The following is a 13,447-nucleotide window of genomic DNA, read 5'->3' as shown; positions in this document are numbered from 1 at the left end:
GTCATTTGGCCCCAAAATGTTTATTTTTATTTAGTGTGATACAGTTAAAAAAACATTTACACACATATATAAAATGTTCAACACACTATTAATAGCAAAAAGATTCAATTTATCATAAAGGCTATGACATATTATCATACCCATTCATTTCACAACATTACATTCATCCACCAAATAGTTCATAAATTCATTATGTAATCCAACACTTTTAATAACTCATTAATACCTCCAGGCAACATATACTTGCAATATAACAAAAGTAATCAAATAACCGGGCATACTACTTCCCACCCTACACAGAGTACCTTAATCAGATTTACTTCAACCTCAGTTCAAACTCTTGTAAGTGCCAGCACCAGCTATGAACTATCACCCAAATTACATCGCAGCCAGAATATTTCACTGAGGATTTCAGTCATTTCATCAACCTGTTCTCCTTATTTCCTCTGGTATGTACTTAAAAACACAAGGCAGGCAGTCAATGTATGCCTTGCTGTATCCAGAGAATATGGTACACCACACGCACAGAAGGTGCATTTAATTTTCGGCACACCTATCCTAGCCCCTATGACAGCAAAGACATTCAGTTTGTTAAATCAAATAAGCAGGCACATCTGTCTCTGATCTGGAGAGGGAAACGGGTAGATGTACTTTTGGAGTGTTCTGTACTGAAAGTGCAGTCTTGCAAAGGTGCTAAAAGACTTCATTTCCAATATAATCATGATTTGATGACCAGTCCTGTTTCTCAGCACTATCCTTAAAGGATCTGATTGTAGCACCTTGCCCCTCCTCCCAGGCAGGATGCTATGCAATAGACGAACAGAAGCCCTCATTAATGGGTTTAAATTCTCTCAATAGACCACTGGATTCAGTCATACACACTTTTCAGTATCTCTAATAGAGGGCTTCTCTCTGCAGTCTATATTTTAATACATAGTACTCCTCTTTTTATCTTCACAAGTGTTGAAATAGAGCTTGAAGCCAACTCCACTCTAATCATATGGCTTCTATCGCGGTAGCCCTGGACAATCCAAGAATTGTGCTCCAAATAAGCCCTTCCAAGACATCATCTTAATGATCCAATTCAGAGTAAAAGGCCTTGAGAGAAACTACTATGCCAGCTACTAACTTCTGACAATAAATCTGCACCAGTCAAATAAGACTGTAGCCAGCAGTATTCTGCACGCATCGTTTAGGCACAATGATAGCAGTCAATACCTTCAATTTCCTCTTCCACTGTAATTCCACCTCACCCGTCTTTTCTTCTAACTCATAGCCAAGATATAGATAGCCTCCGACTCTTTCAATGGTACCTTCCCCGATACCAATAGACTGGTGCACTTTGTCTAACTTCCCAAAAAACATACATTTTGTCTGGCACATGTTCACTATTAGCGCATTTCATCTAGCATACTGCAATACTGCTCGTGCACTTAAGCATATTGCTACGTAGGTATTATATAGCACCGCCACATTATCTGTGTAGGCGGGTCATCCAACAATAGGTTGACCCAGTGTAAAGCAGAAATGTCCTAGCTCATCCAAATGCAACACCCAGGTCAGCCAAGAAAGAATTAAACAGAAGGTGGGCTAAAACACATCCCTGTCTGATCCCCCCCTTCTAATTTTAACCGGACGTGACAACTTGCCATTTCAATCAATGCTATTCTAGCCCTGTTGTTATATTACAGCAATTTACATGGATGCAATGAGCCATCAGAGACACCCATTTCAGATAATTTAGCCCACAACCTCTCGCGATCTACAGTGTCAAATGCAGCAGAACAATCTAAGAACAAGGCATATAAAGGAGCCTCTTCTTTCTGCCTTGTGGTTTAATTCGTGAATTAACAATAGATATGCTGCAGACTGCTGACACGCCTCTTATGACATCAGTCTGATATGGACTCAGTACCTGCCTTGCACAAACCCACTTATTTATTCTACTTGGTAAAAAAGCTTGCAAAAGTCTTTCCTATCCCATCTAACAAGGAGAGCAGGCAATAGTTGTCTGGATCCAGCCTGCTGCCCTATCTTAAACACAGGCACTAAATGGGCCATGCTCCATGATTCAGGATTCACTCCCAAAAATAATACTTTATCAAATAACACCCGAATGATAGTTGCCCACACTGACGGGTTTTCTTTAAAAACTGCATTTGAAACCCCACCTGGCCATGGAGCAGGAGACTGGTTAAGACCATGTATGTCTTGAACTATCCTAGTGTAATCATATTCTATATTTATTCTTCCTGGACCCAAATCACAATCCTTGATTGCACTACATGTTTTGACCAGAAACCTCCCCCAATGCTCTTCATTTATGACATTATATAGTGATTAATTCCCCTCGCCATTCTGCTGTCTAAATATTGCCCATAATGCTCTCGAATTTCCTAAATTCAATATGCCACCCATATGTTGCCAAACTTTAATGCTTCTGGAAACTTGATATTATTTCACCCAGTTCCCGTAGCAGTTTTTCCTCTTATGAATGCAACTACCGTTCTCCTGAATATCTAGAGAATGTATATGGATCCGTTGTAGGTCTTGTCAATGATCTTTTTTGCATCTCTGATTACATTGTCATACAGCTTGGGCTTTCAACCCTTATGCTTAATCAGGGTCATGTTATCTATAGGGAGGAATCTGGTATGATAGAAAAGACCCAGCAAACCATAGCATCTGGAGAATTAGGCAATGACAAGCCATTCTGAAGCTCATTCATGAAACCTGCTACAGCATCTACATGTGTAGCTGACCTAACAAAGCACTTTTACCCAGCTATGATCATAACCTCCCCTGTACAGTCATATACCTTCTCCTTAGGAGTAATATAATTTCTTGTAGGGTTGAGTTGTAGTTTATTTAGTGTCATCCATCGTGCATACTCTTCCGTGCATTGTATAATGTTTGCAAAAGATACAGAAGGATCTTCAACCCGCAAGTATAGCTCTGTGTCATCTGCTTAAGATTGAATTTAGACATCATACTCATCAGAGGTTGCATGCAGATATTGAATAAAATTGGATACAGTGACGACGGTGACGTGCTACCTTGGCTCTTATAATGTGCAATGTAGGTTGTGCTTATCCCTTGCCATCGCTAAGACCTGGTTTGAGTCCAGGACTATGTGCTACAGTCTTTTAGAGTCAAAGTTAACAGGGCTTCTTGCTTATTTTGGGGATATTTTGCTTGTGTTTCTGCAGCATGTGGGGCAAATAATTGTAGTGAAAAGGATTGAGCTGGACCTCAGGATAAAACTGGTGCAATTGCCATATTGCATGTTGTGAAGAAGACTACACAGGATGGAGTGGTTGTGTTGCGTTTTCTTCTCAGAATGGCACTAGGGACTCGCATTTCCTGGGCAGGTTTGGCTTAAGTCCTTGGGCCGAGAGCACATGTATTAATCTTGCATTATTTTGTGAACCTTTGTCATCGTTTTGCCTGGTCATTTCCAACTAGAAATAATGTTGCTCATGACACATTCAGGCAAACTCCATTTGCACATCACCCTGTGGTATTAATAGGGCTACCCATTTATTCTTAAAAAGTTATTCGCTCCATTTTAATAGTTAAGAGAAGGTGTGGGCATTTTCATGCAAATAAGTATTGAATTGCCTAGGTGGCCATTTCTTTAACACTGTCCATTATTATGTAACTGTCACCAATTTACCCAATGTTTCATTTGCTAAGTTTGAAATTTGCATACATTCCATCTGTACGCCCCTGTCCCCAGTTACACTTTCTCCACATTAAATCCATGTTTCGATTATTTTGGGGTTTACAATAAACAAATCATCTCGATTGTACAGTATGTACCAAATCCTGTTAGAACTCTTATTACGCAATACGTGACCACTATGATTGTGACAGATATAGTATTAAAAAACTATTAACATAATATACAGTGTTAGTATACCCCTGAAGCACATCTGTCTGAAGAACACTTTCTTGAATCTTTGAAAAAATCCTACAAACCAATTGTAAAATGTTGTCTTTTAAGACATTTTGGGCAACGTGATTGTATTTGTGCACACGCCACACATAAGCCCATTTCCCAAAACATATGTTAGCATATTTACAAAATGCATATCGTACACATCATGGATCACCAAATGTATGCAATTAACATTTTTAAGATCAAATTGCTTTGAATTGGATATTGTTATCTTGAACCGCAAACCTTGCTTGAACTTGGCCATTTAAGCCTTTTGCATAAATGACTTCTAATCCATTCCTCTGCGTGTTAGGTTGCACGTATAATAGTGCAGAGCAGCTGAAAGCGTGTCTGGGGAATTCCATAACGTTACAATGTGTTGCTCCTGAACCTACCTTCGCATTGCACCCCCACAGAGCCTCCATGTTTCTTCGATGGAAATTGCTACTTGATTAGATGTACTTCAAATCTGCATTGCAACCAAGTGAACATTGCAAACACATCCTTTGCAACAGCACGTGGAATTGCATCTGTTTTACTTTATGAGAACTGCAATTTTCACATTTGAAAACCTATTATTAACAACTTAATACCAGCAAATGATTTCTTTATATATGCAAAAACAAAATGTGAATTGCACTGGAAATGTTGGCATTTGCTTTGTTTAGGGAGCACTTCCTGAGTTGAATGGCACCCTGGCCTTACATTGATTCGGAGAATGTCTATGTGTACTGTATTGTATTTGTTCTTTATTTGAGAATGGCGGTGTTTCGACCACATAACCACATACAAAAGCAACCAACAATCAGCAGGCAAATTCTTTTGATTTTCATAATTTCATTTGGCAAACAAATCTGAGATATTTTGTTGGGTGATATTGAAGAGTTTTCTTACAATTCCTGATCAAAAATATAGCAAGGTATGGCAGTAAAACTGTTTCTTAGCAGGTTTAAGAACATGAATATAATAATAAAGTGTACGTTTAGATATACCATCCTTGATGTTTCCTGCTATCAACATCTAATCAAATCTTTAGAGGATATACGTCGAAACATGGAGATATACGTCAGCGCACCCAAGAGATGAAACCACACTTACCCATGTAGAGAACACTTTCTTTTGTCTTTCCCGCTGCCTCTGCCACACCCTGCTTCGTTTTTTCTGCTGCTGCCACCACTCCCTCCTTGGCCTTGGAAAGCCCTTTCATGAACACATCCATGGCTCACAAAGGCCTTAGAGGTCTTTCAAGAACTGCAGTGGACACAAAGGATCACTTTTAGACTCAACCCCTTTTTCAGGACGCTAAAGCCGCAGTACAATGCATCATGTGCTTCCACCCGGCCCTACTGTGACAAAGAGGTACACAGAGCAACCATAACTCAAACATTAAAATGATTGACATTGTTTAGTAAAAGGAAATGATATACACATTCTGAACATTTCCCAATCTGACCAACCTGTCTAAGAGAAACCTGCAGGTAAGTGTAGGCCTCTTGTCATTCTAGGCTGGGAGAACTATCTCAATAAAGCATTGAATCAACACACTGATGATAATACATGGGAAAAGCAACCTCACTTATATAACAAGCTAAATAGGCATTGGGATATGTGCGGTATTGAACGCATAGGAATTTCTGTACCTGGAGTATTGGCAATATAAACAGATTTCTGAACTTCCAAGGTCACTAGCACAATATTGCATGCTTAAAATATACAAACACCAACAGTAGTGGGAAACAGCAAAATGTTTCAACCATTTGCCCTGTATGTCAACTTCTTAATACAGCCCCTTGTGCAAAAGAGTGCAACATTTTTAGAAGATTCTGAAAACGTCATATATACGATGTAATCACTACCTCAATTTCCTGACACCACAGTGATTGCTACAAATTCTCTACACTAATAATGCCTTGTGAAGAATACGAAAAGAACTAACCCATAACAACATTCCCGAAATGATGACAAAGAGCCCAAAGTTCTAGTTCCTGCACATTTCCATGGAGTTCATTAGGTTGCAAAGCAGCCTTTCCAACTTCTAAAGCACCCCCACCCTCTCTCCAATCCCCCTTTGCTTACCATGCTATTAGTACCCTCAGAACAGAACATGTTTTTCATTTCCAGTGCCAGGGCGATGGAAATAGAAACACAGGTTTAACATGCCACATTACCCTTGGGGGCCTGTGAGGCCCCGGGTGAGCAGTGGAGTATTTTATAGGACCCTTTGTGAAAAAGTATGGTCCAAGTATATACCCCTCAGAGACTGTACGCTTCTGCAGATAAATCTCTGTCAAGCTTTTCTAGGCACAACCCCTCCACCCTGTATTACCATCACCATCATTTGGCTTTTTATCCGACTTTCGTCATTTGCCAGTGCATAAAATTTATCATAGGAACATTTGACAATATGATTTAAAACACATTTTACAATAAAACAATGGAACAATACATCAGTAATTTAACCGCAATGAACGTTAGGAAAGGACCTACTGTTTGCCAGTGTGGATAACGGAGCTATTTAAACAGGTCTAAATTATTCAGCTCTTTCAAAAACATAATCTCCAAATTGCATCATTGTGAGAGGCAAAAATCATAGCTAGACTCTTATAAAAAAATGAGCAAAATAGCAGTACAAACAAGGTACGATTCTTGAATAGATTAAACAGCATAATTTGAAGAAGGAACTCTTTACCAATTCTGTGGGTGCAGGGGGTGAAGTTCTAAATAATTCAATTATGTCCTACAGGTTGGATGGCAAATTACATGACTGGACCCACAAAGAGGGTGCAAAATGGCAGTGCAGACAAAATGCAATTCTTGGATAGATTAAACAATATGATTAAAAGAAGGACTTCATCTTTAGCCATATTGCCAAAGGAGCTATTCTCAGTAATTCACTTGTGTCCTGATATTACCTCCAGATTACATTGTTTAAATAAATAATGAAAACAATGACCAGTGGTTGAACCCAAGGATATGAGAACTATGTAAACCAGCAATACAAACTGGGTACAAGAGCTGAACCTTTTGGGCCCGAGGGCGAAAGCAGACTCTAAAAATCTATGCATCGTTTTCTTAATTGTAATTGTGTACAAAAATGGTCTAATGTGCAAAGTATGAATGTAGCCTTCATTAGTACAAATGTTAGAAGACCAAATTAGTTGTATAAATCAAAGAAAGTGTACAATATCTTGAAGCAAAAACAATCAGGTAATGGATGGAAGGTGTAGAATGAATCTTAACCTCTGGCATTGCTCTGGGCAACCCTCCAAATCATTGTTCTTCACCTGCCAAGCCATTACAGAAGGGGAAATACCACATGCAAATCAGGCTTGGTCCCACCCCAAAAGGGGCAGTCCAGGCCAAACTGCTTGGTCACATCCCTTCTGCACGAGACCACATCCTCAAACATGTTTCAGCCTTGTACCGTGGGAGAGGTATACCCAGATGTGGGTCCCGTGCCTGCTGGGCCTAGAGACCCAAGCTACTCCTCACTGATGAGGCCCAACAAGACTGAAACATGTTTCGGGATGCTTATGGTCTCGCGCAGAAGGTATGTGACCAATCAGTTTGGGATGGACTCCCCCTTTTGGGGTGGGACCAAGCCTGATTTGCATATGGTCTTTCGCCTTCTGTAATGGCTTGGCAGGTGAAGAACGATGGTCTGGAGGGTTGCCCAGAGCAATGCCAGAGGTTAAGATTCATTCTAAACCTTCCCGCCATCAACTCTTTGTTTTTGCAATATCTTGAAGGCCAGGAGAATTAATTCCCTATTTCCCCCATCTTCAATTATATAGATCTCATACAGCATGCCGGGTAGATCTAATTGGCTACACAATGTACGATATTGATATCTTTGGAGTGCTTAAACAGCAAAAGTGCTTAGTTTGTACCACATACCGCATATACGTTGCAGATCATTTTCAGATACCTACTTCGAGCCACTCAATAACCCTGACAAAAGAAGAAAATATGGCTTAGTGTCTCCCTGGCTGAGCCACACACTTTGCATAAATCACTTCCAGCTTGGAGCCACTTACTTGAACAATACGCCAGGTTCAGTAGACTTAGTCCAAATGTCATGTATAGACTATGCAGCAAGTATTGTTCAAGCCCTAGCAAATGCTTGCCGATCAGATGTGACTCGCCCATTGCTAATCGACATGCTTTAAGAAGTTCCAATTCAGCTGCCTCACCAAATACAACTTTACTAATTCTACAGTGCCTTTCGTGATACCCAGAGGGTTAAGCCATTGCTCACTTAAAGTCAAATTGGTCAGGCATTTCTTAACATGTGCAGACCAGGGCAAAGACCTACCACCCTCGATGTCCAAAATATGTGTGGCTGCCTCACGATAGATTGCGAGTTCAGGGGTTGTCCACACTCTAAGCGGGTAAATCGTTTCATCCTCTTCATGCACAAGCTGAAGACATGGCTTTTTAGGCAGTGAATTTAAGTTACGAGGGAGACAATTGCCATAACTTACTCCATGAGCTCTTTTTTTAGAACCCACCTTCATGGCAGCAGCACATTTTCAGAAGCTGAATTTAACAGAACAATGAAACAATCTGATGAACTGGTTTGAGAAATACATTGGTTGTCAGACAATCCTAGGGAGTGCTGAGATGTTCAGCTTGCATAACAGTATGAAAGGCATCTGATTGCTGTTTATCAAGACCATACTAACAGAATGTGTAGTGTCAAAGAATTGCAATAGACAAATGACAATATAACTTACCTTCATTTAACATTGTAACACAAAGTGTTACCCTTATGTGTTACTCATGCGCCCAAGTTGTTTTTACTCCATACAGATGGAGAAGGAAATAAGGTACCACACAAGATTTGTGTTTTGATTCACCAATATTTATATAGAAAACTGTTGCCCTTTAGTGATGACACGTGTTTCAACGTAACCAACGTCTTTCTCAAATCAGGGCTGGTATCAACAAATGACAAGTAATATCAAAAACAGTGCATAATAAATTGATTTAAGTAAACACCAATGTGGTCCACAAGAACGTTTGCACATGCATGAATTAAGAAATAATTAACAAAATCATAATAACATGGCCATGTTTGGGGGGGGGGGAAAGGAAGGAGGTTTGTGGGAAAGCGAGAAGAGAAAAAAATATAAAAACACATGATTGTTAAACAATATGTCAATGGTGTTAATCCTATTTTTTTAATGAGTACATTGGTATATTTAGAATAATTTATTGTATGCTTATGTTCATTGTATTTCTTACCCAATGTAACCGTCCTCTTAAATGTTCTCAAAAGCTTGAATCCAGTCATGGGTTAAATCCCGTGTCCCTGTAGGGGAAGCATTTACATATGCTCGTTTAACTGCCTTGTATTATGGGCACAGATTGTGTCTCTATATAAAGTCTATCCAATGCTGTGTTCATGCTTTAAATACGTGCACACAGAAATTACAAGGATATGCTGTTCTCACCACGTTACATTGCATTCAAAAACTCTAGGGGAGGGTGTTTGTCCTTTCCTATTTTTCCTTTTCCTTTTGTTTGTTATATCTACAGTCGTAAAACACGCAGGCCCACATGTCCGTGAACCTTATTCCTTTCCCACCTGGTGGGCTTTCCTGCTTACCTCTATTTCCTCAAAGTCGTCCCTTTCAGTCCTTGTATGATTGTGTCTCCCAATCTCGTCTTTTGTTTGATCACGTTACTAGGTTACCTATGTCCTACTTCTGTTTCTATGTTGTCTGCCATATTTTGGGGCTGAAAACCTATGTCCTACTTCTGTTTCTACATTGTCCGCCATATTTTGGGCTAAAACTCTATATCGGTATTGTGTTTTGTGTTTGTTTGGACGTACGTTCACGTAATCGAAAATAGTTGCGCTCTTTTAAAGACAAAATGTTCTAATACTTTTTTAGTCTTAATGAAGCGGTGTGTAACACCAAACAAAGTTCATAACAAATGTTATTCTAAATGTTATTACAAGGACACTCCCTAAATCGTTGAAGACTCCTCCCCTTTTCTCCTTTTTTGACGCAAGTCATGTCAATGGGACACAAGTTACTGTATCTCCAAAAAATGTATTGGCATCTGATTAATTCTTGCGTAATGTGACAAAATGTGTCTTAATCAGTCTTGTGATATTATAAGACACAATGTATCATGCCTCCGAATATCATTATGTTAATCTTTTTGATCAATGTTGATGCCTCTGCCTAAGTACATTTCGGTGTGTATGTTATGGGACATGTGTACCTTTTTGTGTGTTGATGTTTCTGAGGTGATAATTCTTTCATGAAACCCACAAAACAGGATACTACATTTATAATATTTTCAGAGAAAAGAATACATCTCATTGTCAGAGTTTAAACCTTTTTCAACAGTTCTAAATTTGCAAATCATTCTGGCTTCTTCTTGTCGTAATTTCAGCTCCAAATTTCCTCCTCTTGGTCCTAAGGTTATTCTTTTTAGACCCAAAAATTTTAAAAGTCTTTTTTCATCGCACTGATGCTCTTTTTGCCAATGCTGTGCTAATGGTGAGTTAGAATTAGGATTCCCTATTCCTGAAAGGTGTTCTCTTATTCTAATCCTTAATTCTCTTATCGTACTTCCTATGTACATTTTGTGACATAAACATATAATGACATATATAACATATTTACTTCTGCAATTGATGTGTTCCAAAATTTGCTGCTTAATGCCATATGTATCCTGAAAACTTGCAGTATTGTCTATGGTGTATTTGCACATTGTGCAAGTCCCACATCTTCTGAAACCTTGTGTTTGTTTAGGTAACCAAGTATTCGAACTCCCAATTTCTAGTATAGGGAGCAGAGATGGACTCAATACATTTTTTATGGTTTTGGCTCGTTTGAAGATTATAGTCGGGTTGTCCTTAATGTAGTTCCTGACGTGTGGGTCCAATTGTAGCAAATGCCAATTCCTTTTTAGGATCTTCCTTAAAATTCCATTATTCTTACAGTAAGTCGTAATGAAAGTCACTTCCTCTGTTTAGTTGTTGATTCTGGTTTTCGTAGTTAGGGTGTCTGCTCTGTTAAGAGCTTTGGCTTTCCTTTGTGCTTTGGCAATAATCTTAGTTCCATATCCTCTGGCCTTAAATCTTCTTGAAAGCAGTTGACATTCTTGCTCAAAAGTTTTTTGTTCCGAACAGTTTCGCCGAGCTCTAATGTATTCTCCACTAGGGATGTTCCTTACAACCGAAGAATGATGACAGCTGGTTGCAAATAAAGTTGAATTAGCCTCTGTAGGCTTCCTGAAGGTCCTAGTCAACAGTTGATTATTTTTCACATAGATATTTAGATCCAGAAAATCTATTTGTTCTTTGCTGGTAATCCCAGTAAATTCAATCCCCATAAGGTTATTATTGGCTCTAGTCTTGAATTGTTCTAACTCCTCTTGTTCACCTTTCCAGATAAGTAACACATCGTCGATATAGCGGGTCCAAAGAATCACATGATCCTGATATATTTCATCTCCATAGATGTGTTTATCCTCATACATTGCCATTGTGAGGTTGGCGAGTGCGGGGGCAAATTTTACTCCCATCGCCACTCCTCTTGTTTGCTGATAAAATTCTCCATTGAAAATGAACACGTTATTTTGCAAAGTTAAAAGTATCATTTCCTTGAGCATGTTAACTGATTGAAATTTTGATGCAGTTTGATTGGAAAATATATAATCTATTGTCTCAAGTGCCGTGTCATGCCTGATGGATGTGTATAATGCCTTTACATCCCATGTGGCTAATATATAATCAAATTCCCATTTGATGGATGCCAATTTATTGATTACAGAAGTTGTGTCCTTCAAAAAAGCTTTGGTCTCAGTGACAATGGGGCTAAGTATATGGTCAATATACTGTGCCATGTTCATTGTTGCCCAATCAATTCCACTCAGGATAGGTCTTCCTTCTGGTACTTTTTCAAAAGCCTTGTGAATTTTTGGCAAAAAATATATTGTGGGTAATGTTGGTTGCTGCATATCTAAAAATGATCTTTCTTCATCTGTGATTAGCCCTTTTCTATGCCAGTTTGTTATGGATTCCCGCAACTCATTTAAGATCTTCTGTTTTGGGTTCCCTTCAAGTTTGTGATAACAAAAAGGAGTATTTAGATGGTTCTCGGCCATTGTTACATAGTCTGCCCTGTTCATAACCACAATTTTTCCTCCTTTATCAGCAGCTTTTATAGTCAAATTTTGATTCTGTTTCAATTCCACCAAAGCTTTTCTTTCTCCTTTGGTCAAATTATCATAATCTTGTTTACTTGGTCTTTTGTGTTTCTTTTTGTCTATGATGTCGTTCAGTTCTTTAGTTACTGCCTTGTAGAAGGTGTCGACCAGGTTGTCTGTGGTTAGTTGTGGAGTAAACTTAGATTTCAGTTTGAGATCCCTCGTTTGGAGACCAGTTTGTTGTATCTTGAGATTCTGTATGGTTTCATGAATCGGTCGATCTGTGGTATCTTGTAATGAACTTAAGAGGTGAATGTTCCTTATATCTTTAATGGTATAGTCACTATCCTCAATGTCGGGTTCTTTGGCATGAAACATCGGAACTTGTGTTGCAAAAAATTTCCTGAGTTTCAATTTTCTAACAAATTTGAACAAGTCTATGTGCACGTTAATTTGGTCAAAGTTGGTGGATGGAGCAAAAGAGAAACCTTTGTTTAGAAGTGTTATATCTTCTGTTTTTAAGTGATATTCTGACAGGTTCAAAATTAAGGTGTCTGTTTGTTCTTCTTGGCTGCTTCTCTTGCTCCTGCTCTTGTCAAACGTCTGAAATCTTCTAGAGCGTCTGGATGGCCTGTATCCACTGCCCCCTCTCTTGCCCCTCCTCCTGTATTCTGTGTTTGTACATTGATCTGCTGAGGTAATAAAAAACGGACCTGTTTTTGCAGAGTGATTTTGTTGCTTTTCTTGTACCTTCTTATCTGATTTAGAAAACCTTGTCCATCAAGTGTTTTTTCTGATGTTTCTGTCGTTTCTGTTTCCTTAATGTTATCTCCTTCTGATTCTGCATCTGAGCTGCCCGGAGATGTATTTGGTGTACTCTCTCTTGATATCGATTTATTGATTTGTCTATATTTCTCTTGAAAAGTGTAAACTCTATCATCCTGATAATCCCTATTATCACGATGGAATTTACGCATTTTTCTTAATTTGATTTCGTCTTGGTAGTCTTTCAAAATTTCAAACATTTTCTGGTAGTTTTTTTCTTTTGTTGCTTCCAAGGCTTTAGTTTCTGAAATTTCTTTCTTAATTATTTCTATTTGGTCGGTGATTCTCTTATGTTCCCTTGATGCGTGTTCTATTAAAATTTCTAACATAATGTTGGAGCTTTGATTGAGGTTTTTTTCCCATGAGTCTGCTAAATCCTTGTCTTCATCTTTAGTAAGGTCCGGAAAAATTAAGATCCTTAGGCCTCTAGGTATTTGTTTTTTGGTTACATAATTTTTCAAAGAAATTATCTCCCAGTATTTGTCCACTTCTTTCTTAGAAGCTCGTTCC

General features: G+C 38.7%; 1 protein-coding gene across 1 annotated transcript in view; it reads right to left on the bottom strand.

Annotated features, from left to right (window-relative positions):
* The window catches only part of SNCA (synuclein alpha), a 757,071-nt gene that overhangs the window by 713,020 nt on the left and 30,604 nt on the right, over nt 1-13,447 (bottom strand). Inside the window, exon 2 of the mRNA XM_069630568.1 lies at nt 5,039-5,191. Coding sequence (XP_069486669.1) covers nt 5,039-5,159 — 121 coding nt within the window. The 5' untranslated portion in view covers nt 5,160-5,191. The remainder of the gene's footprint in view (nt 1-5,038; nt 5,192-13,447) is intronic.

Source organism: Ambystoma mexicanum, chromosome 6q (assembly GCF_040938575.1).
Source record: "Ambystoma mexicanum isolate Mex_15411 chromosome 6q, UKY_AmexF1_1, whole genome shotgun sequence".
NCBI lineage: Eukaryota > Metazoa > Chordata > Amphibia > Caudata > Ambystomatidae > Ambystoma > Ambystoma mexicanum.
Note: the sequence above shows the minus strand (reverse complement) of the source record. Positions and strands in the feature narration are given on the sequence as shown.